Source organism: Juglans regia, chromosome 13 (assembly GCF_001411555.2).
Source record: "Juglans regia cultivar Chandler chromosome 13, Walnut 2.0, whole genome shotgun sequence".
In the NCBI taxonomy this organism is placed as follows: Eukaryota; Viridiplantae; Streptophyta; class Magnoliopsida; order Fagales; family Juglandaceae; genus Juglans; species Juglans regia.
In genome coordinates this window covers 33863605-33889631 of record NC_049913.1, presented here as the reverse complement: position 1 = coordinate 33889631, position 26027 = coordinate 33863605, and the positions used below count along the sequence as shown (strand labels likewise).

The 26027-nt window shown below is 35.2% G+C and overlaps 3 protein-coding genes across 5 annotated transcripts; all 3 read left to right on the top strand.

Moving 5' to 3' along the window:
- The first annotated feature begins 812 nt into the window (after nt 1–812).
- On the top strand, nt 813–3205 carry LOC109010818 (anaphase-promoting complex subunit 13). 3 transcript variants are annotated; one of them, XM_018991734.2, is made up of 4 exons: nt 813–945; nt 2346–2430; nt 2551–2601; nt 2921–3205. In XM_018991734.2, exons 2-4 carry the CDS (start codon nt 2355–2357, stop codon nt 2983–2985), a joined length of 192 nt encoding a protein of 63 aa, XP_018847279.1. In that variant the 5' UTR covers nt 813–945; nt 2346–2354; the 3' UTR covers nt 2986–3205. The 3 variants fall into 3 exon arrangements, with proteins under 3 accessions (XP_018847279.1, XP_018847280.1, XP_018847278.1); XM_018991735.2 differs by lacking the exon at nt 813–945 and adding an exon at nt 1699–1888 and having other exon boundaries at nt 2350–2430; XM_018991733.2 differs by lacking the exon at nt 813–945 and adding an exon at nt 1709–1888.
- A 9436-nt stretch (nt 3206–12641) lies between these two features.
- Nucleotides 12642–13313, top strand: LOC108999714. The gene has a single exon (XM_035684395.1). The coding sequence runs from the start codon at nt 12642–12644 to the stop codon at nt 13311–13313; it is 672 nt and encodes a 223-aa protein (XP_035540288.1).
- Nucleotides 13314–13605: 292 nt separating this feature from the next.
- Nucleotides 13606–25443, top strand: LOC109010829. The gene is made up of 12 exons (XM_035684459.1): nt 13606–13910; nt 14728–14826; nt 14939–14996; nt 17585–17665; nt 17792–17863; nt 17954–18201; nt 18297–18368; nt 22848–22964; nt 23049–23130; nt 23396–23442; nt 24463–24544; nt 25015–25443. The coding sequence occupies exons 1-12, from the start codon at nt 13735–13737 to the stop codon at nt 25096–25098; spliced, it is 1218 nt and encodes a 405-aa protein (XP_035540352.1). The 5' UTR covers nt 13606–13734; the 3' UTR covers nt 25099–25443.
- The last annotated feature ends 584 nt before the right edge of the window (nt 25444–26027 follow it).

The window sequence follows — 26027 nt, the reverse complement described above, 5'->3', positions numbered from 1 at the left end:
AAAATATTTTATATATATAAGTTTTATATATAATATATAATTATATATGAAATTCTTATATATAATTTATATAATTATATATCATATATGAAATAATTTCATATTATAATTTTTAAATTATAACATAAAATGTTGATCTTAAATATGAACATTTGTAATTTGTTTGATCATGTGTTATTCATATAATTATATATAAGATAATTTTATTATAATTTATAAAATAAAAATTTAATCTTAAAGATGAAAATTTAGCTGATCATATGCTTTAAACATAAAATATATATATTAAATTATTAATAACATTTTATCACATATTATATATATACTACTAGTAATATACTATTAGTAATACTAAATTACTATGCTAATACTATCAGTATAATAAATTACTATACTAATACTATCACCATAATACTATCAATAATATAGTTGTAATAAATTAAACTTACTATAACAATTAACAAATACTAATATAACAATTAACAAACTCACTATAGCTATAGTTATACTTATAGTCTAATATAGACTATAGTTATACCTATACTAATGTAATTATACTAAATCGCTATAACTAATACTATACTATAGTATTAGATATAAATCACTATAACAAAATATATATAACTATATATATAGTATTATATGGTATTATTATGATAGTATTATAGTGATATTATCACTATAATAGTATAATATATAGTTAGTATTATAATATATACTATAGTATACTATATATAATATATATTAATATCACTGGCGCCGTTTCATTCCCTTGCCCCCCCCCCCGCCCCCGAGTGATCCCAAAAGGCAAAAATCAGTTTCCCCCTCCCTCCCTCCCTCCCTCCCTCAGAAAACCCTAGAATCACCCCCCAGTAGCCCAGCCCCTCCGTCGCGTCGCATCCTCTAGCCCCTCCATCGGCGGTCGCACAGCTCACCCCCTGCACAGTACTCTCTCTCTCTCTCGCTTTTTTTTTCAATAGTTATGTTTAGCATCATTAGATGCTTTTGAATGGAAAAGATATTTTTTAACTTTAGCAATATGTTGTTTAGCATCTTTAGACACTACTTTGCCTAATTATTTGCCTCTGATTCTGGAGGGGAATTCTTCATACCATGCGGCATCTGTTGTTTGTCACTATTTGTTAAAATTCTCAGAAAGTTCCATGACTAAAGCCTAAGAATCTATGCTTGGTTTTAAAAGATTCATTGGGTTAATGAGTTAATGGGTCAATGGCTGTTTGCTCTTCACATGCTCTAGCGCTTGAGATGGGCTCATTAGTCATTCCATGCTTTTTCATTAGATAGGCAACAACAATGATCAGTTAGAAGGTGATTATGAAAATGATTTTGATCATCCACGTGATTCTCGTTGCACATAGTCATTGAATAAGTCAGCCATCAGTAGCAATTGTTATTGAGCCACTAAATTATATCAATGGTTGTTGTCAACAAGTAGATAATCGTTATTTGATTAGGTTAGATTGTTTGACTTGGATTAGGAAATAAGATATCAAATAAAATTCGAAAATCGAATCGAACCGGAACCGGTAAAACCGGATGTACTGGTCTAGGGAGGTAACTGGTGTGTAATCGATTTTTAAAAATATAAAATCGATGCATACCGATTCGATCCTAAATTTTATTCAAAATCGGACTGGACCGGACCAGTTACACCCTTAATTCCAACCCAAAAAAAAAGTGTTACTTTTAGTGTTATAGGCCGTATAAGTTGGGCCGATGTTTTAACGGATCCGATGCCCAATAGAAAAGCCCACCTCTTTTTCTTAGGGCACAGATAAATCATCTGTTTGGCATCAAAAGGAAAGATTGGCACTGAAGCCGTGAAGCTGAAGCTGTCCATCGACGACTGTCACAACTTCTCTCGTCCGTGAGTTTCATCTTCTTTGGTTCTTTCTTCTTTTCCTTTTGTTCTTGAGTTATCTCTTTGTTTGCTCGTAAAAGTTCGGGAAAGATAAAGCAAAAACCGAAGAATGCGCCTTAAGCAAGGATAAAAACTTATCAAAAAAAAAATAGATGCGTTTAGAGTTAGTAGAGTGGAGGTTTTTTGGTTTAGGTGCTAACGTGGAATCTGGAATTCTAGAGATTATTATTATTTTTCCTGCATTTTCTTGATGACCAAACGGATCATTGGTGTGATTTTTCTTGGAAACTACTTGCTTTTTGGGGATGGCTTGTTCATGTAAGACGATAGATACTTCTGGTTTTACAGTTCATAGTCTGATCAACCAAAGAATACCTGCAATTTTTCTTTTCCATGCCAATTGATGAAGTACTGGGTGTTAGAAATACTAATTTGTTCCATTGTGCTGCATTTTGTTAATAAGACAGCGAAGATGGCAGAAATAAGTTTGGGAGTACTCATAGATATTGTGGATGAAGAGTGGATGAGAGACACCTTGCCTGATGATGGTATCATTCTTTCTTCCCCCTTGCAATGTGGACATGCACGTAAACGTTCATGGAGAATTTGTTTCTCTCACATTTCTTTGTAGCCCGCTTGTTTAATTCCTCGTTCACTTATTATTGCAGATCTTCCACTGCCGCCTCTGGTTGTTCGGACTGAAGACGCCGAGGACTCAAGTAAGGATGTTTATTGACTAGATTAGAGTGCTTCCCTTAATTCTAAATGGGTTTATGTTTCTAGTATCCTCAGTTTGAAAAGTGTGAATTTTGTGATAATGCCAGGAAGTATGTGGTTTTTTGGCAATGTTTTGTGGCTGCAAGACTGGGGACAGTGGAAAATCCCTGCTTTGATATTAATGCTTTTGTTATACTCTTAATGATGACAATTTAAGCATGTCCCTGTCATCTATTGAACCTAATTTTTCCACTTTCAAGGTGGTGCTGTTTAATAATTTTCTTTCTAATACCTTCTCTTGGGTTTTCCTCATCCTATTAGATCAGGAGTCTCAACAGGTTGGTGGAGATGCTTGGCATGATCTTGCATTAGGCACCACTCAATAGGGCTCTCGAGCATCAGGAGCGTTTTGTATTCATCAGAAATCAAGTGATGCTTTTTATTCAAATTGTGTAGATTATTGTTATTGGGATTTGTACTTATTGCGTTTGAACTCCACGGCTCTCTGTTATTATATGAGAACCCTTTGAATTTTTCTGTGTAAAGTTGGGATCCTCATTTTGATAATCTTATGCCCTAAAGCATTTCTAAAGCCTTTCACTGTTATCATTCTGAGTTTCCACCGAGTGAAACATTTACTCACTATAGAAAACCATAGTTTTAATACGACCAAAGAATAAGATAGATCACATTTTTGCCAAACACCATTCCTCCTAGTTTGAATTGGAAAAGGGAAAAAAAACTAGCGGAGTTTGGAGAAGGAGAATCATGAGTTTTCTCGTTGATTTTTGTTTGTAAAATGATACCAAGACAACCATTGCAAACACCAGATTGGCACACATGACTAGCATGGTCTTTCCCCCTGGAAAAATTAGGCATCTAGGGTTGACCACAGCTTCACTGTTTTATCAAGGTGAAGCCGTGTCTCAATTGGGTCGGTGTTGGTAGCCCTTTGATTCAAAGGCTATGGGGAAGTGACGAAGATGTAATGCTCTATGCTCCATCTTGCACTAGCACACGAACATCAACGTGTATATATCCAGTCCTCACCCATTTAGGAGGATGGTTTGCTGGTTTTCTTCATCTAGCTAGTTGGTCATTTTCTTTTGTATACTTCTTGTATATTTGGGTTCGTCTCTCAATGCGTTCAATGAAATTGCGTTACTTGTGAAAGAAGAAATGGGTCGACTCAGGTTCACTAAACCAAATTATCCTATTACGAATAATTTGTGAATTGCAAATTTAAAAGACCCTGGTGAGGATGCAGATGCAACCTTGTTCAAATCACTGCTCTTCTTGTTGGCTGCAAGTTAAGGGATCCTTTGAGAGTAATGGCAGCAGTAATGTTATGTTGTTTGGAGATTACACTTCCGTCTACTGAGTTTCATTCACTGACCACCTTTATTTATTCAATAAATATAACTGATTTAATGGTTTTTGTTTCCTAGCTGGGGAAGGGGAGTCTTTACACAAGAATTACGATAATGCAAAGAGTACTAAGATAACATTAAACGTAGTAGGATCGACAAACTCACAACCTCCGTACTTGTGGATATGCAAGTCCCTGCTCCACCTCTTTATTCTCTTATCAATTTTTATATGATTATGTTTGGATTTCATGATCTTGGACAGAGACCATTGAAAAATAGAAAAAGAGAAAAAGAAAACACAGACAAAAATATACAAATTTTGTGTATTTCACTGGAGCCTTTACACTTCCCCTTGCAAAAACATCATTGCTTGTACTCATTTAGTGGATAAGTTATTTATAGAAAAATTTTATTCATAAGCCTCATACATCACACACCATCTTTTTTATGATTTTTTTAATTTTATTTTCTTATCAAATGTGTGGTATATGGATTATGAGTAGAATAATTCAATTATTTTAAGAATAATAAAATAAAATAAAACTTTAAAAAAATTTTAAAAAAATAAAAAAATTTTGGTGTGTAGTGTATAGGCTTATAAATAGCAATGCTCTTATTTATATATTTGGTGTGTAATGTTGGGTTTGTGGAGGCTGGTTTGTTAGTGTGTTGGCTCAACTTGATGACTTGACTCGACAATGATGTGTTATAATTTTTTTGGCGAATTTTTAAGGAGGCTTGACCTGATATTCGTGGATGTCCAAGGAAATTTTTTGGCACCATTTGCGATTCTAGAAGTGTTAGGCAAAAAGTTCGCTCCATGTTTGCATGATAGATAAATCAAGCGAAACTCAAGCAGAGAGTTTGCTCGAGGCTCACTCAAGCGAATGTCAGGCAGAGAGTTTGCTCGAGGCACACTCGACACTTCGCTCGAATGAATAATGCAGAAAAGTAAAAATTAGGATTTCTACTGTATGACATTATAAATATGTACTTAATGTATAGTATAGTGGCTTCGAGGGCTCTAAATAATGAAATTTCACCCTAAAGTGTAGTTTGTGATTCTTCATTACAATAAAATCATCTACGGCTCTGTAAAAGTTAATGTTACCAAACCACGTTAATTTTCTTTCATCGTTTTACACAACATGTAACATGCTATTTATCGTGTGATCTTGTATTTCATAAAAAAGATAAAATATATTTTATTTGTTTGTAAGCTGATATGATAGACTTTTACACAATATATTATTATATAGACTTTTGATAATAAAATCTTAAAAAATCAAAGGAGAAAAGGCAACTATGGATGCTTGTATAAAACGTTGTTATAAAACTAAACAGAAGTACCAAGAGATTTGGAAGACACCAATGTAAACTTAGCTTTTCATGAGCTCAATATCATTTTTTTTGAATTTATTATGTTCTACAAATGATCTTCAAGACAACTTTTTATAGGCATAGGAAGATAAGGAATATGAAATGATGATACATGAATTAATGAGATACATTGATGAATTTAAGAATTCCAAGAGTTGGTATATAAATGAGAATTTTAAGAGTCAGTATACGAATGTGCTAGAATTTTAAGAGGTGGAAACCAAATGACCATCCGCCAAATTTATGTATGCATTTATAACACTCCTCATTGGATGAACATACACAAAGAACGTGCATCGTTAAAACAAAGGAAAAACTCGATAGAAAAAAACCAACAATAAAAGAAAAAGAGTACAATATTATTGTGTACCTTGGAATGCTTTAGGATTGTTTAGTTAAAACCTTGCAAAGGAAAACCCAATGGAAAAAACCCTTAGCGAAGGAAAGAGAGTAATATCCGTATGATTATTTTCTCTCCCTTAAAAGTATATAGAACTTCAATAATTTACAACGAAAGATTTTTGAGTTGATGCATTCTGATGTTGTGTACCAATTTTTTAAATGTTGCAATTGGTAATGCTTTAGTGAATAGATCTACTAAATTGTTGCATGATCATATTTGTTTGACATCAATATCACATCTCTTCTGGAGCTCATGTATATAAAAGAAATTTGGTGAAATATGTTTGGTTCTATCACTTTTGATATAACCTTATTTGATTTGTGTGATACAAGCAGCATTATCTTCATATATTGTTATTAGACTATCTTTGATTGTAGATAATTCACACTTATTTTGAATGTGTTGAATTACTGATCTTCATCAAATACATTCCATGCTTGTTTCATGAATTGTAATAATCTTTAAGTAGTTGGAAGAAATAGCAATTAATGTTTGCTTTCAGATCTCCATGAAATAGTTGTACCTCCACAAGTGAACATGTATCATGTTTGTAATCTTCCTTTATGCAGATCAGAAAGATAATCTGAGTCTGCATAACCAAATAATTGAGGATTTGATCCTTTTGGATAAAACAATCTCATGTCAACCGTTCACGAAGGTAGCGGAATATGTTTGATCCCATTCAAGTGCCTTTGAGTTGGTGCATAACTATATTTTACTAGTAAGTTAACTGAAAATGAAATATCTGGTCGTGTGCAATTTACAAGATACATTAAAGTATCAATTGCACTTAGATATTGTACTTTAGGACTAAGAATTTTTTCATCATCTTTTCGAGAGCGAAATGAGTCTTTTTTTACATGAAGTATTTGGACAACCATTAGATTACTCAAATGATGAGCTTTGTTCATGTAAAAGTGTTTCATGACCTTTTCTGTATATGTTAACTGATGGACAATAACTCCATTTGAAAAGTGTTTAATTTACATACCAAGACAAAATTTTATTTTTCCAAGGTCTTTCATTTCAAACTCATTTTTAAATAGTTTGCAGCGTTTATCAGCTATTTTGGAGTTCCAACAAGATTTAAATCATTTACATATGCTGCAATAGTAGCAAATTCAAATTTTTATTTTATTTTATTTTTATGAAAACACATAGACAAATTAAATTATTTTCAAATCCTTCTTTTAATAAATATTCACTTAGACGATTGTACTACATACGTTCAGATTGTTTTAATCCATATAAAGATCTTTGTAACTTGATAGAATAAATATTTCAGGACTTTGAATTACATGCTTCAGACATTTTATATCTTTAAGGGATTTTCATATAAATATCATTATCTAGTGATCCATATAAATATGTTGTAACAACATCCACTAAACGCATATCCAAACTTTCTGTGACTACCAAGCTAATCAAAATTCTTAATGAAATTGCACCCACTACAAGAGAATATGTTTCTTCATAATCAATACAATACCAGATTTTTGCAAGAAACCTTATGCAACAAGTCGTGTTTTGTATCTCACAATTTCATTTTCTCATTACGTTTATGTATAAATACCCACTTATATCCAACAAGCATTACACCTTTAAGTGCTTGGATAGCAGGTCCAAATATTTCACGTTTTGCTAGTGACATCAATTCTGCATGAATTGCTTCTTTCCATTTTGACCGATCATTTTTATGTCCACATTCATCGATGGGTTTTTGTTCATTATCATCACTTCTAGTGATATCAAGAGCAATTTTAAATGAAAATATGTTTTCAAAAATAATTTTATTTCTATCAAATAATTCTCCTGTACTTGTATAATATATCGAAATCTCGTTATTTTCAAGTATCTTTTCCTCTTCAGAAGATAACTCTTCAGGAGGTTCATCTTCAGGGGATTCCACTTCACGGGATTCTATTATGAGAGAATTTTGTATAGAAAGTTTAGATAGATCTATAGCTCTTATTACCTATTTTGTGGCTACGACCTCTTTAGGAGCACTGATTTATTTTATTTGTATTTTTCTCTTTTGGGGAGTCTAATTCTTTGCACCAATAGGTCTTCCACGCTTCAGGTGTGTATTAGACTCATTAACTATTGCATTATTTGATTGTTCTATCGGATATCGATCTTTGCTGGAGTATTAGCACTAGAATATGAGACTTCACTATTTTCTTGTTGTCAATAGAGACATATGGTAATTCAACTGCAATAGTTTGTAAATGAATGATATTTTGATCTTTCAATTCACATTGATTTGTACAAGGATCAAGATGAGATAGCGTTAAAGTGTTTATATTATTTTTTTTTCTGCTTCTGGAAACTTTTTCCCCCTAATGGTGAGAAGACTATTTCATCAAAATGATAATATTTAAAACGAGCCTTAAAAACATTTCTAATTAAAGGTTCGAGGAATCTATTGATAGAGAGAGAATCGAAATCAACATAAATTTCAAATCTACGTTAATGACTCATCTTAGTGTGTTGGGGAGGTGCAATTGAAACATACACAACACAACCAAACATACGAAGATGAAAAATATTTAGTAGTTGGAAAAATGCAAGTTGCAATGGTGAATATTTATTATAAGCAGTTGGTCTTATTCGAACCAATTATGCAGCATGCAAAATTGCATATCCTCAAGTAGAGACATGTAGTTTTGTTTTCAGAAGTAGTGATCAATCAATTAATTGCAGATGTTTAATAAATGATTCAGCTAAACTATTCTGAATATGTGTATGGGCAACAGGATGTTCGACATTAATCCCAACTAACATGCAATAATCATCAAAAGTTTTAGATTTAAATTCACATGTATTATCCAATCGAATAGCCTGAATTGGATAATGAGGAAATTGAGCACGTAATCTAATAATATGTGTAAGAAGTCTTGCAAATGCAACATTTCGAGTAAAAAGTAAACAAACATATAACCATCTAATTGATGCATCGATTAAAACCATAAAATATCTAAATGACCCACTTGATGGATGTATAGGTCCACATATATCTCCATGGATTATTTGTAAAAATGATGGAGATTCAAGAATTATCTTGGAAGGGGATGGTCTAACAATTAGCTTTCCTTTGGGATGTGCTACACATGAATAATTACTTGGTAAAAAATATTCTGATTCTTTAAGGGATGTCCATATGAATTCTCAATAATTCGATGCATCATAATTGATTCTGGATGACCAAAATGATCATGCCAAAGCATAAAGATTTTTGGATCCAAGCACTTCTGGTGCATTATAACGTGTAATATTATTGTTTTCAATGTTGTATACTATAACCCAGAAGAGAAAACTGGCCGTTTATTTAATATGAGCTTTTAGCCTAAATTTATCGTTGTAATGTAAAAATATTCATCATTGCCTTCATTGGTAATTTCAACATAATAACCATTACGATGAATATCTTTAAAACTCAGTAAATTTCTTCTAGACTTCGAAGAAATACAAAGCATTGTCAATACAAAATTTTGTTCCTTTTGGCAACATGGTATCGGCTCTTTCGGAGTTTTCAATTACGATAACCTAAATATTATATTGACGTTGGCTCTATATAAAGTCAAATATTGAAAATATTTCTTATCCTTACGAATTGTGTGTTGTACAAATGTCTTCCAGACATATATCTTCACTAATCATCTTGGAATTAGTCCATGTATCAATAGAATTCATGTTTCCTTATAAACAAAAATATGTATAAGATTTATTAATGCAAAAGAAAGTATAACAAGCTGTATTAAAATATAACTACTCAAACATAATGTAATTATAAAAAAAAAAATTAATTGTCATGGTCATATGCATTAATAATTAAAATATTATTATCTCTGTTTTGATATATAAAGAAACCAATAATATCGAGATGAGTTAAGACCATCATATTTGGATTATTAAAATAAGTTAGATAATCTTTTAGATTATTGTGGTCGACAAATTCATTTCGACTAATTTTGTTTCCTTCATAAATGCTTGATATAGGTCCACCAAATGTTTGGACATACAATAGGTACATGAGCAATGTCTTTTCATATTATACCTGTGACATTTATTTTCATATTTGTTTACAGACTTATTATGCTAGTCGTTACTTTCGTCTTGCTTTGTCATTGTGTGGTTCTACTTTTGGTGGTATGGAGCATTTTTTTTTAGAAACCTTGAGTACGTTCTCCTTGATCTTGATAGTTGTTTTTCTATCATATCCACGTTTGCGACCACAGATTCTTTTGATGAAATGAGTTTCAATTTGCTTCAGGGAATGAAGTAGAACTAGTTGGACAAGATTGGTATTTTTTATTAACAGCTTGTTGTTTTGTTCAGCCACTAGTAAACAAGATATTAGTTCAAAATACTTAATAAACATTCACACTCGATATTGATGTTGCAGAAGCACATTCGAGACGTGAATATGTTATATGTTTCATTTCGAACATATCATTATTATTGGATTTTTTTTTCTACACAATTTTAGTTGTGTAACTTTAGGTGTATTTAATCATAACGAGCTTTTGAGTGGATCACGGTTTTCTAGTACACGTATTACTTCCTTAAACTATCTCATAAAATCAATAGATATTTCTTGTAGGGTACTCAATTTTCAATAAAATTATTATTTTAAAGCGATCTTTTAAGAATGTTTCATTTCATTTTCTAGTAGCATTGAATGCGAAAGAAATATTTAAAATTGAACTAACATATAGAAGAAAAGAATATTCATCACATTGATATGATAACATTACACTCTATATAATATAACATAAATCATATCAAAATTTTATAAAATGATTTATATTGTAATAAACAGATTTCAATATTTATGGAAGAGAAACTTACAATGGTCCGAGAAATGTTTTGCAAATATATTGCGAAAGATTAAAAGAACACAATGGTTGGCTAGAGTCTCGTGCTGACAACATGTTGTAAAACTAAAGAGAAGTAGCAAGAGATTTGGAAGATAACAATGTAAACTTAGCTCTTCAGAAGCTCAATATCATTCTCTTTGAATTTCTTCTGTTCTACAAATGATCCTCAAGACATCTTTTTATAGGCATATAATGATAATGAATATGAAGGGATGATACATAAATTAATGAGATATAGTGATGAATTTAGGAATTCCAATAGTTGATACATGAATGAGAATTCTAAGAGTCGATATAAGAGATGGAAACCAAATGGTCATCCACTAACTTGATCTATGCATTTAAAAAGTCGCTTCTAAGCGGTCCAGCTAATTCTCGACCATTAATAGCCTTCCATTAAAATCAAGAGACGTGAGAAATTACACCAAAATCACACTACACTCGGTCACATGTGATAGAAAAGGACAAAGGGAAAAGAAGATAGGAAACTGAGGAGAAGTCGATGTCGACTATTGCCCACCAGACTTCCACCAAAATCTTTCGATGCCGACCAGATTTCCACCGTCCACATCCACCTCCATTTCGACGTCGCGACTTACCCACCATCTCAGTCGTTCACTCACCCAGGCCGCAACTTGCCTCACGAGTCTGTTGCAAGTGCAGTTCCACCGCTGTTTGTCGCCCACCATCCAAGTCACACACTAACGTTTGTTCATGGTTGATATTAGTGACGTTGCTTAGGTATTTGTTTTTCGATATTTGACTGTTTTAAAGTGTTGAATCGGTTGGTTTTATCCCTATTTTTATTTTTTGTTCATTTTTGGCTGGACAATGCAATAGTTATGCTATATGAAATCGTATGGTTCATGGATAATGTTGTTTGCTTCAATGAAATGAGATTTCACAAAGGGGAAAATAAAGTTGAAACGTTAGTAGGTTTCCGAATTTTTCAATAGATCATAAGGTTAAGTGGCAGCCATGCCCAAGCTTTAAATAGATTTGGCTTTGGTTTCAATTCGGGAATAATTTATTTTTCAGTTTAATTTCATCTATGAGACTGCATTAGATGATGAGATTTGAAAGACTGCATTAATTTCACTACAAGTCCTTTAGGAACAGAGAATTATGGGTTGCCATTTTATGGTATACCAAACTGTGTTCATACTAATTTACTGTAATTGAAGAAGAAATAATACTGTCTCTGTTTCCGCACCTAGCTCTGAATGAGGATGAAAAATATTCACAACCCAATCAACCAAAGAGTAGAGAAAATTAAGTAGTGTCTGGTTGTCTGCTAGCTAAGGTGATTCTCTCCACATTTATTTGACCCATGGCCTCATTCTCTCCTCTTTTACATTCCACTGGTTGTTATATGATGTGTGTGCAATTTGACATGATTTGTGCACTGACTTTTTGTTTCTTACTTTATAACAAATGATCAAATAAGGAGTTCTGATAATGATGAACTTGAGATAATGACAAGTCACACATGCGTAGGAGGTGATGTGAATTTAAAAGATGTTGTAAATGTAAAAGATGTTGTGAATTTGGAAGATGATGTAGAAGACGATGTGAATTTAGAAAATGTTGTGAATGTGGAAGATGAAATCCTGTAACAACTATTTAGTTCAAGAGTTGAAGCTCTAATTGACTAGCAGAAGGGAGAATGGAAGAAAGATGTGATTAGATCCATTTTCAGAATCGAAGAGACTGAGAAAATACTAACCATTCCTTTGAGTAGAGGCAGAGCAACAAATAAGTTGGTTTGGGGGCCTTCAAAAAAGGGTATATTCTCTGTGAGAAGTGCATACTTTGTGCTTATGGAAAAAAGGGAGAAGAGTAATGGTGAGTGTTCTAGAGAAGTTGAAGATGATGAAAGGTGGAGAATGATATGGGATTTAGAAGTTCTTGCTATAAAAAAAATGTTTCTATAGAAAGTTGTGAATGACTTATTACCTACCAAAGTATATTTGTTTAAAAGAGGAGTGGTGAAGGATAAAACATGTCACATGTGTGAAATTGAAGATGAAACTCTTATGCATGTTTTATGGGAGTGTCATTCAGCAAATGATATTTGGGGAAGTGAGAAAAACTGTGTTCAAAAGTGGGGCAAATATGAAACTGACTTTTTGTTGCTGTGGGAGAAGTGTATTACCTCTCTTGACAAGAGCCAACTGGAGGAACTAGCAATGACTCTTAGGAAGGTTTGGTTGAGGAGAAATAGAATGGTGTTTGAAAATAGAATGGAATGTCCTATGAGTTTATTATTTGCTAAGGCTATTGTAAGAGACTACCAAGCAGTGAGGAATTCTAATAAATCAGACAAACAAGTGCAAAATAGAATTGATAATAATCAGAGGTGGGAAAAATCAGAAAAAAGATACGTTAAAGTGAATTGGGATGCTTCTTTGGATCAGAAAAAGAGGAGAATGGATATTGGCATCATTGTTAGAGATGAGGAAGGGAAGGTTGTAGCAACTGTTTTTAATCAGAAAGAAAATGTTGAAGAGGCAGTTGTGGCAGAAGGCTATGCACTGAGGGCTGCAATAGAATTATGTAGTACTCTTAATATTCAAAAAGCAAACTTTGAAGGGGATGCAAAGGAGATCATCATGGCAGTGTGCAATGAAGAAGAAATGCTTACTTCTTATGGTTTCTTAGTAGAAGATGTTAGGTTTTAGTTCAAAAATAGTTCAAACTGATCTATTCAATTTACTTATAGAGAGAAAAACATGGTTGCTCATGCTTTAGCAAAAAAAGTTTTATTTTTAGAAGGAAAAAAAGTTTAGTTAGAAGCTATCCGAGATTGTATAGTGGGATGTTTAAACAAAAATTACAATTCAAATTGTATTACTTGATTCATTAATAAAATACAGAGGTTTATTAAAAAAGAAAAAAAACTATTTAGTTGTATAAAAAAAGAAAATTAAAAAACCTATAAAAAAGGGGATGCCTATCCTTTGCATTTCTACTTCATCGGTGTCCGTTCATTGGCGCCACTCTCTATCACGAGAAGGAAGAGCACCGATCTCTATCGCGAGAAGGAAGAGCACCGACTCGCGAGCAATCACGCAGCGTGCAGAACCAACTAACCAACCAACGATGCTCCTCACTGCACCCGGTCACAAGCCCACCTTTCTCTTCTCCAGAGGCTCTTCTTCGAACTCAGTGACCCGAACTCGGCCTTGTCGACTCTGCAAAGCGACTCTTATCACCAACTCTGAGTCGTTCGAGGTTGGGAGGCTTGTTGGTAGCTATGGGTTCATGAACATCACCAGGTATTTCCTCTTAATTACCTAACTCTCGCCTTACTTCCTGAGCAAAATGAAAGACAAAGGAGAGGAAAGAAAATATCTTAGACCTGAATTTGGCTCGGTTAAGTGCGTGCGGGTGTGCTCTATGGTGTGGTGTGTACAAATGCATTCATTTGTAGGTCTATGTACCTGCATATCTTATATTTTACTCCAGTTTGGTTGCTGAGAAACGAAAAGGAAAGGAATTAGATGAAATTCAACGGATATGTCAACGAGGTTTATTTGAGTTTGCTTTATGTACAGAACTGAAATGTATTTAACTGGGTGGTTTATTACATAACTGGGTTTCTCTGTAAAAAATGGAAAAATTTTGAGATCTTTAGAGTACTTTATTTCTGCGTTTTCATAATTTTATTATTATTGCTTTAGCAAACGATGGGTTCCCATCTGGGTACTCGATTTGGCTTCTTTTCTATGTAATTTGTCGTAATCAATTATTATTATTAGAATTTGATTCGGGAATGTTTAAGCTTTGAAGCTTTCAGTCTTCTGCTTTTTCTGTATAAAGCTGTACTTAATTCCATTTAAATGACGAGTAAGTGGAGTTAAATTAAAAATAAAATAAAAATTTGAGCACTGCACTCTCAGTTACTTTTTTCCACTAGAAAATGAGAATTCAGAAGAAGAAATGTGTTATGTTAGCTTTAGCATTTTGGCTTTCGTTGTTGTCTTAGAACATATATAGTAACTTTGATTACTTTTACTCAAGTCAATTTGTTTCTTATCAAAAACTGAAGTCAATTTGGTTTCGATCTAAGAGTAAAAGGTCTTTTTCCCCCAGCTATTCAGGGTTCCAATCGGGGACTGATATTGAATATTCATCTGGAGATTTGGGGCGACTGAGAGTGCAAGATGTGGGAGAAGGCAGTGTAAAGATCAGGTAAATTTTGAAGCATAGGAGGAATGATCATCAGAAATCTAAAAATTAAATAATTAAGGTGAAAATGTTATCCTTCTTGCTACTGATATCGTCCATGGCAGTTCTTTTGCAGGCTTTACGAAGGGAGAGTTTCCCAGGGTCCACTTAGAGGGACTTCGATTCTTTTTAAGGTAGTATTATTGTTGTTGATGATGTGTTGCTTCTTCTACTTTATCATCGTCATTTTCATCATCTTAATTAACATTAAGATTGATTTTCTATGGTCATGTGGCTGATATTCATCCATATTTTGAACCATTTTAACATGTTTTGATTAATCACTATGATTTAATAAACATGTGCTTCTCATCAATGAGCTATAGTATATTAAAATAAAGAGAAAAATAAAAAACCTTAGTTTGTATTCATGCAAAATTTCTTGGGCCAATCATGACTTAACAACAAAAAGAAACACTCAAAATTAATGATAAAAAGAAAAAAAGTTGGATGAAAAATAACCCTATTATGGCTCAACTTATTTGTTTATGTTAAATATCATCCTCAATTTGAATGGTGGACGCACAGTACAACATTTCTTTTAGATGAAAGGGCTGATAGCACAAATTGGAAGTTTGGTGAGGACATTGTAGTAATGGTGATAGTTTTTTTTTATCGGTAAACAAAATTTTATTGATCATAAGAATATGCGAAAACTCAGGTATACGGGTATATACAAGAGCATCGCCTTAGCGTGTTAGTTCAGTGCTACAAGAAAATCGTGGAAACGCTTTCCATTGAAATGAATTACAACCGACCAATAAAGTAAAGTATTACAAAATAATTTCCTAAGCTCTTCCATTGATTTCTCTCGATTTTTGAAGCTTCCCTCATTCCTTTCCCTCCAAATTCACCACCATAAGCATATTGGGACCATCTTCCATATTGCTGCAATATGAGAGTTACTCTGAAGGCCTCTCCAAGAAGTTAAGAGATCAATCACCCTTCTCGGCATCACCCAAGTTAGTCCCACCCGAGTGAAGAAGTTGTTCTATAATGTCATGGCAATCTCACAATGAAGTAATAAATGATCAACTGACTCCCCACTAGTTTTGCACATACAACACCACTCCATGACAATGAATTGACACTTCCTTAAGTTGTCGAGTGTGAGTATTTTCTCCAACAAAGCTGTCCCATACAAAGAAGAGTGCCTTCAATGGTGCCCTTGTCTTCCAAATGCTCTTCCATGGGAATGAGTTGGTTGTATGTGTGTGCATGGCTTGATAGAAAGAGCGGATAGTGAACTTCCCTTTCTTAGAGTGATGCTAGAAAATCTTGTCATCAACTTTTCTCCTCATGCGAGTGGAATATATGAGATCATAAAACTATGATATTTTGTTGCATTTTTGAAAAAAGTGACATTCCATTGAGGAGCACCATTTGATATAACCAACAGGTCCACAATCGAGGCTTCTTTCATTCTTGCTATGCCATAGACTTCTAGATAAGCTTCCTTGAGTGGTCTATTGCTACATCATATGTCATGCCAAAACATCACCTTCCTCAAACCGGGTGTTTCTAAAGTAGGCATCCCATCCTCTTCTTATGTGCTTCCAAAGCCCCACCCCATAGGGCTTGCTTACCTCATTTGAGCACCAACCTCCCCATGTTTCACTGTACTTTGAGTCTATGATGTTTCTCCACAGGGTCCCCTGTTCTTGATGGTATCTCCATAACCATTTTCCCAACAAAGCCTTGTTAAAAACTTGTAAATTCCTGATACCCAATCCTCATTTTGATTGTATTGTTCCTGATACCCAATCCCACCAACAATATCTCGATTGTATTGTTCCTCCTATGAGAATTTGCCACCCGGTGGAAAGTTTTGGTACATTTGTCTCCTCCTTCAACCATAAGGCTCTCGGTTTTTGTCTCCAATATATTTCCTCCAATAATCTAACCCTCTCAAGTTCTACAGACACTTAGACTTTACGAGCTCTCTCCTCTGCGGATGGTTTCCTAACCTCCTCCACACCCTCCAATCTGTTGAGTTCTTCAAACAGAGTATGTTTTTGGACTTCCACATTGCCAAACACCTGCTCATTCCAAGCCTTCAGGTCTTTCTTCAAAGCCTTCAATTTACTTGCCATGACATAGCTTGGGTTTCCCTAAAACTGGTATGAAGACCACCATTGTCAGACTCTCTCGACAAAACCCTCTGATTTCAGCCACATATTTTCAAACTTAAAGTACTGTGAGCCTCCACCTCCACAATCAAGGAGGATGGGAAAATTTTCCTTGGTTGATGGAAGATAGGTGCATTCTCATGTTTAAGTTATGAATATATGCAATCTATCTGTTATCCCTAGTTGAGAAAGATAAACCTGTCACTGAAGTTTTTAGAGATTACTGATAAAAAAACTGAAGTTTTTAAAGATAGATGTTAACGTTTGGAGTTTCATCTTCTAATGTTATGATGGATGACTCAATGTCCCATAGTTTAGATTTGGCCAAAACACATGCAAATGCTTGAAAAATGAATCATGAATCCTTTTGTTATCAAAGTTATGGAGAAAATAATTTAAAGGATGACCCTTCAAGTGAAGGTTTTGCCCCTTAGTTTTTTTAGATGGAAAGTTTACTTCATTTTTGGGCGATTTTGCAATGATATATTATTGCAAGTAGAGCCTCTCTTTGTAGTTTAATCAAGACATCTTTTATGGTTTAGTTCAGTCCTTATACTCAATTTTTGTTGAGAATACCGCTTTTATCTGTGAAGGTTTATCCTGGACAACGAGCTAGTGGTTTGGAAGCTGATATGATGGCCGCAAACGAGTTGAATGCTCATTCTTTCCTTCAAGTAGGACAAGATACTTTTTTTTTTACTTGCCCTCTAATAATTATATAAACCTCCGGTCAATTGCAAGTTGTCAGAAGCAACTGAAGGAGACCTATTAATTTTAGTTTTGGGGTACCTTTTTCACAGAGCAGTTCAGAAGGTATCTGTCAGAATCTCCTGATCCTTGTAGGTGGTTTTGAAACAAAAACTGGGGAGCAGGTATGTTACTTGATATCAATTATACTGACATATGAGACATCTGGGTATTTCTTTTGGTAGATGCTGTTTAAAAATAATTATCCTACACAGTGGCTTGCTTTCCGGAATGATGGGAAATATAGTGCTGCGGACTATGCTAAAGTTACAAGTGAAAAAGTATCAAAAAACCGTGCACTTGGAGAACAGATTTCTTGGAATCAATTTGAACAAGAGCAGAAAATCAAACGCAGAGGATATTTTGTCATTAACCTTCTTCGGGGTGCCTTGAGAGGTCTAGCTTTCATGCATGACCATGATAGATTACACCAGAGTCTTGGACCATCTTCTATTCTTCTTAAGTATGTGTTAAGATATTCAGTTTGGTTCAAGATACTACTCTTTTGGTATGATACTAGTGGAATTGTTCTTTTAATTCGGTAATATCTTATGGCAGTACTATTATAGAAAGAGATGCTGCTTACTTAGTCCCACGAATTCGAGATCTAGCCTTCTCTGTTGACATTAGGTATGCTAATGCTATCATTGCCCTTTTTATTTTGTTTAAGCTTCAACATAATTTTCAAATCAAAACAACTTTTTTTATATATTCTGTAAGAAGGATCTTTTGTATATGTCTGATGTAGATGTATCCTACATAGCGAGGATACCCATTCCACATGGGCTTTTTCTCCCTGTAAATGCAATTCTTCATTTGCCTTTCAGAAAGAAAGTCATTTTTCCAGTTGTAGTGAATCCCAGTTATGGATTGAAGCAACCAAAATGTTATGTTGCTTATGATATATTCCAATGAAAGCAGATCATTGGGGCACTTAATTGGAGGAAACTCAAGAAATTCATTGGAGCTCTCTAAACTGTTCACATTGCGTGTATACATAAACAATATGTGAACATCACCTGTGGGATTTTTTCTTTTACAGTTTTTTTAATATATAATCGAAGAATTTATTAAATAAGGCAAAAGGCATAGCCCAAGAACACATGAAGTATACAAGAGGAACACCTAACTAGAAATAGAGAGAGAGACTTCTTTTACCATTTTAGAACAAGATAATTTTTTATTTATTTTTTGGGTATTTGGCCTTGTTGAGGGTCAGGGGATGGCAATTTCTGCTCTGAACTGATGCAATGGTCATCACATTATATTTCTTGCAGAAACATCACACCTGCATCAGGAATATTTATCTTTGCTTCTTTTTTCATTATTTCCTAAGTTATGAATTGTTGACTTAAAATAATTTTCAATGTATAGTAGAACTTAAAATAATTTTATTTTTTTGATCGGTAAACAAATTTTTATTGATCAAAAGGGAGACAAAGAGTGTCCAAGTACACGGGACATATACATGAACACGATCACAATGTCTAGCTTAGAGATACAAGAAACTCATGAAAAGACCTGCCATGAAAATCAATTACAATCGACCAATGGAGTAAAGTATTGAAAAACAAAATTCTAAGCTCTTCCATTGATCTTTCTTGATCTTCAAAGCATCTTGCATTCCGCTCCCTCCAAATGCACCACCATAGACAAATAGGTAACATCTTCCATATGGATGCAATTTGAGTGTTGCCCCTAATACCTCTCCAAGAGGCTAAAAAATCACACACCCTTTCCGGCATCACCCACGCTAACCCCACCCGTGCTAAGACATCTGTCCATAAAGTCATGGCAACCTCACAATGTAGTAATAGATGGTCAACGGACTCACCACTCTTCTTACACATGTAACACCAATTTATAGCGATAATGCCACGTTTCCTTAGGTTATCTATGGTAGGAATCTTCCCCAAAGATGCTGTCTATACAAAAAAAGCTGCCTTTAGAGGTGCCTTTGTCTTCCAAATGCTTTTCCATGGGAATGGGACTGAGTTGTGCAAGTTTAAGGAGTGGTAGAAAGAGCGAGCTGTGAACACTCATTTCTTAGATGGACGCCAACATATCTTGTCTTCTCCTTCCCCCAACACACTAGTGGCATACACAAAATCAAAAAAGGCCGAAAGGTTGTCCATCTCCCAATCTTGTGCATCTCTATGAAAAGTGAGGTTCCATTGGGAAGAGCCATTGGAAGAGATAATCAGATCTGCGATAGAAGCTTCTTTCCTTCTTGCTAGGCTATAAACTTGTGGATAAACATCCTTGAGCGTCCGATCACCACACCATAAGTCATGCCAAAACTTTACCTTAGATCCGTTGCCGACTTTGAAGCAAGTAAGTGCTGCATATGTGTCCCACCCTTTTCTAATGTGTTTCCAAAGCCCAACTCCATGAGGTCCACTCACCGCATTAGAACACCACCCTCCCCAAGATTCCCCGTGCTTCAAAGCAATAACGGTTCGCCACAAGGCCTCCCGTTCTTGGTGATATCTCCATAACCATTTGCCAAGCAAGGCTTGATTGAAAGTTCTCAAATTCCGTATACCTAAACCTCCTTCTTTGAGAGGGGAACAAATTGTGGCCCATTTCACCAAGTGAAATTTAAACTCATCTTTGATCCCTCCCCATAGGAAATCCCGTTGAATTTTCTCCATGCGATGAGCCACCTTAGCAGGGAGTGGAAATAAGGAAAGGAAATATGTTGGTAAGTTAGACAGAGTACTTTTTATGAGAGTCACCCGGCCCCCTTTAGATAAGTACATCCTCTTCCAACCAGCTAGTTTCCTCTCCATTTTTTCTATAACAACATCCCAAATAGATTTCGATTTGAACGCCGCACCTAATGGAAGGCCAAGATATATCATGGGCAGCTGAGTTATCTTACCTTCCAAGACGGATGCCAGACTCTCCACGTTGGGTACATGTCCCACTGGCACTACCTCTGATTTAGCCAAGTTCACCTTCAAACCTGACACGGCTTCAAAGCATAATAAAAGAGCTCTCAAAGCTTGGATTTGCTCCCGTCTGGCCTCACAAAAGATTAGTGTATCATCAGCAAACAAAAGGTGAGTGATGTTAAGCAACCCTGACCTTGCCTCTCCCACTGAGAATCCTGATATGAATCCTCCCTCTACCGCCCCTGAAATCATCTTGCTGAAAGCTTCCATTACAAAAACAAAGAGAAGAGGAGAAAGAGGGTCTCCTTGTCGCAAACCTCGGGAGCTCTTAAAAAAACCTTTGGATGTGCCATTCACCAAAATAGAGAAACAAGGCGTGGAAATACAATGCAGGATCCAAGAACACCATTTAGAGCCAAAACCGCATCTTTCCAGCATATAAATTAAGAACCTCCAGTTGACGTGATCGTAAGCTTTCTCCATGTCTAACTTACAAAGGAGTCCCGGCTCTCCCGATTTAATACGACTCTCCAGACATTCGTTGGCTATAAGCACCGAGTCAAGGATTTGCCTATCTTGAACAAATGCATTTTGAGGCTTCGAAATCAAGCCTTCCATCACCTTACTCAGTCTGTTCGCCAATACTTTGGATAAAATTTTGTATAGCCCACCCACCAAACTAATGGGACGAAAATCTTTCACTTCTACAGCACCGGGCTTTTTAGGAATGAGTGTTAAGAATGTACTATTAAGGCTTCTCTCAAACCGCCCGCTTCTGTGAAATTCATGAAAAACCTCCATAATGTCATCTTTAAGCACATCCCAACATGTCTGGAAGAAAGCCATGGAGAAGCCATCGGGCCCTGGGGCTTTATCACCCGCCATACCCTTAATCACCGCCCTGACCTCTACCTCATCAAATGGCCTCTCGAGTCGTTCCGCAACCTGCGGGTCAAGAACATCAAACACCAACCCGTCAAGTCTCGGTCTCCACTCAAATTGTTCCGAAAACAACTTATCATAGTAGTTGACAATGTGGTTTGAGATCTCGGTATGGTTGGAAGAGACCGCCCCATCTATCAACAAAGTATCTATAGTATTGTACCGCCTATGTGAGTTGGCCACTTGGTGAAAAAACTTGGTACATCTATCCCCTTCCTTTAACCATAAAGCTCGAGATTTCTGACGCCACGATATTTCTTCCAAAAGAGACAACCGTTCAATGTCCGCAACCACTTGGGATTTGCGGGCCCGTTCGGTTTCAGTGCAAACCCTCTCCTCTTCCACACCCTCCATATTCTTAAGCTCCTCCATTAGAACAGATTTCTGACTGTCCACATTACCAAACTCTTGTATATTCCACTCCTTCAAGTCCTTTTTCAAAGACTTTAACTTGCAAGCCATCTTATGGCTAGCATTACCATTAAAATGGTAAGAGGACCACCATTGTCTTATTCTGTCCAGAAAACCCTCTGACTTCAACCACATGTTCTCAAATTTGAAATACCTTGGGCCTCTTCTAATGCCCCCACAATTCACAAGAATGGGGAAATGATCTGAATACAACTTGGGAAGTCTCTTCTGAATGAGATTCGGATATTGTGCCTCCCATTCCGGAGAGATTAAAAATCTATCTATCCTCGACCAAGATGGAAGTTCTCGGTTGTTAGACCAAGTGAATGAACCACCTGCAAGAGGAATATCTAGTAAATTCTGTTCGGAAATGAAGTTAGAAAAATCTACCATTGGTGAGTTGAAACCCGATCCACCTGATCTCTCGCTCGGGAAACGGGTGATGTTAAAATCACCTCCAATACACCAAGGTAAGTCCCATAAACTGTAAATACCGGCCAACTCATCCCATAGTAGCCTTCGAGACCGGTCAAAATTAGGCCCATAGACGCCTGCAAAAGCCCACTGATAACCATCCCTTATGTTCTTAAAAGAGCATGCCACCACATAATCCCCCATGCAATCTTCCATTTTTTCCACCACCCTTTTGTCCCACAAAACTAGTATGCCCCCAGAAGCTCCATTTGACGGTAAATACAGCCATCCCACATGCAAACCGCCCCACAAACTCCTAATAGTACGAAGAGAAATAAATGCCAGTTTAGTTTCTTGTAGGCAAACAATGTCTACTTTCCAACTACGGAGAAGGGACCTAATAAGTAGTCTAAAATAATTTTATATCTCATCTCATCTCTTCCAGCTATCCATATCTGGAAGAGAGTCCTGGAACACTCTCAGAGGGACTTTGGAGACGAGCATCTGCAGCTGGTGCGTACACACTAATGGAGAAAAGAGCTTTTGGAATAGCAGATGATATGTAGGTTGTTGAAACATTGGTTCATCTTAGTACTTTGTTTCAGCTACATACTCCGTTACCATTTTGTTTCTTGTTACCCTGTAGATATGAAGCAGGTCTTCTTTTTGCATACTTGGCTTTTATTCCATTTTGTGAAGCGGGCATAATGGATAGCATTTCCTTGCAAGTAAGCTATACCTTCATTAATTTTTTGGGGTTCAAATCTTCTTTCTAGAAATGATTTTCTTTTTATAGATGTGATGTTTGAAAATCTTCTAGATCCTAATTGAAGTATATAGTTTGAATTCTTTTTTGGATTTTATTGCTCTCTTGAATTTTCAATTGCAACTTGCTGAGAGGATGCATTATAATGCTTTTGACTCTTAGTAAATTTTATAATGCACCAAAATTAAGTATTCTAGATCGTAATTGTTTAAGCCATGAACTTGCAGAGGCTGCTGGAGAGCACTTTCCAGCTTGATCTTCAAGCCACAAGAGAGTAAGATGCCTTAATATCCTACCATTCAAGTACTTGTGATGGTGGGGATAATTACATGTTCCTTTAGTTTGTGAATAAATGTATGGAGTTAAGTTTCTGAAATGAAGAATAAACACCTATAATTGTCCCCATCCCTTCCCAGCGGGCCCCCTCTTCCTGGGTGATGCTGAAAATTTTGGATTCTAGTGTTAAGAAAACTTCCTTTGTCTCTCCTTGACTTTGGTTGAGCTTTATTGTCTTTGTTTCAGTAGTCTGGATACTTGCCATGCTGTGAAATCATTTTCCCTTTCGTTGAGTCAATACTGCAAATGATCCATAGAACTCAAAAACCACTGGTTATATCGGAAACTGAAAATTTTTCTAGTTGGAATACATCTTAGAATGGTTGTTCTTTGGCAGTGTGAGATTGAAAGTTTAATATCTAACCATAGTAGCAGTTACAGATAAACTGATCATTACATCTTAAAACTAGATAGTCTGATATTCATGTTTTGGCAGTGGGCCTCCATGAATGGAGAATAATCCTCCCAATGAAATTAGAGTTATGAAAATGTTAGGAGAATGCTGGGAAAGCTCTATGGAGCGAAATATATGATTAAACTAAAAGAACTTTAAGTCTTATTATCTGATTTTTATAATGTTTCCCCCTTCTATTTCACTGGTGCAGAATTGACGGGAAATGGATTGAATCATAACAAAGCATGATCTTTCTAGATAACTGGCTAAACATGACTGTGTTAGATTAATGTAAACATCTGGTGCCATTTCCAGCACTAATATGGATATTTGTGGCAAAGAATTAAGATGATTGAATCAATACAAACCCATCCTGGAATTGATTAATGTATATTTTCAGTTAGTCGGTCAAGAAACTGATAATTTTGCTGATCCCATTTGTTACTCATTTTTTTTATTGTATTTGTTGTTTGCCATGCGCAATATCTTTCTTGCAGGTCTGTTTCATTTTCTCTTCAGCATCTTAGTTATTATTTAGTTTTTCTTTCCTCTTCTTTTTGACAGGTATTGTTTAGCAGATGACCGATTACTAGATGCTGTCAAATTCCTGGATCTTGGTGATGGTGCTGGTTGGGAGTTGCTCCAGGTATTATTATATTCCATAATCAATATGTTCATGCACCCAACAAATTTTGTATGTTGTCAATGACAATTATATGTTTAGACATGAGCATCTGTAATTGATGATAAAATGCTCGACGCAAGTCATCATGCTCCCTCATTCACTGGAGTGCTGGGCATCTCTTTTTCTCTCTATCAACTGCCTTCCCAAAAAGGAAAAACATAAACAAGTGCTTTAGTAAATTGAATATGTCCCTGTTTCCCTAATTTCATTTTCTTATGTTCAGAAGTTCAACTCTTACTCATTCTTTTATCTTTCAGAAGACTCAGTTTTTCTACCAAGTTACTAGTTAGTTTTACAACGTGATGGGGAAGGATTTCTATAGAATTAGAAATTAGAACCCAATATATATTTTTTTTAATTTCTCTAGGACCACCTGCATATATCTTCTTTACTTCCTTTTATATTCTGAAAAATTGTTATTGTTGTTGTAGGCAATGCTGAATCCCGACTTCCGAAAACGGCCTATCGCAGAGGCTATACTCAATCATCGGTTCATGACTGGTGCGGTTCTTTGAGTTCTAGATACTAAGCATATGGCGTCTCACCTGAACTCGGCAATAGCTGCGACAAACTGTCATAGGGACAATTGGAATAAGAAAGTATGCAGAGAAGTTGCTAAAAACATAAGGCAGTAAATTTTGAGATTTTAAGACGCAGGAGTTTGGTACATCAAAAATATAAACTTCACTATGCTATACATGTAACAAGTATATACAAGAATTGAGCATCTCCTTTGTCTGAACATCAAATTCTGCTCTTTGTTCATTTATCATCTTCATGATACTAACAATGATGTTGTCTCGATTATCCAAATAGATTCACCATGTTGGGTCATAGGAAACTCATTTCGTGATGGCTGATTATGTCTTTAACATTTTAATTGCACAGGATTGTGCTCCATAAAGATTGCAATAAATCATGAATTGCTTGAATTTGACTTGATTAATCATCTGGAGAATATTGGTTTGTTCTGTTCAATAAATCCAGTAGAGCCTATTTTTAAAGAATAATTCTACTTATCATTTTCATACACCACACATTACACATATTTTAATTTTTTCTTTTAAGTCTGATCGAGCTCGAATTCAGCACCTAGGACTTGCAAACAAGGTTGATGGTGGGATTAGCCTCATTGCACATGCTTAAATAATTGGATTGCCAACATGACCCAAAAATGAAAAACTAAATAAAAATTTTAAAATAAAAGAAAATTACAAAATAAGGTTCATTTTGTACCCTCAAATTACAGAGGTCTTGGCTGTTATATTGTTATAAAAATGGAAAAAAAAGTAGAAATTTAAATGTTAGTGAATTTTTATTTTTGTATTTTGAAAGTATAAAGTGTATTTCTTCCAAGAGAAAAAGGACAGACCTCCACTCCCACAAAGACATGTTTATACTCATATCACATATGTCATATCATGCATGGAAACCTATTTTAGTT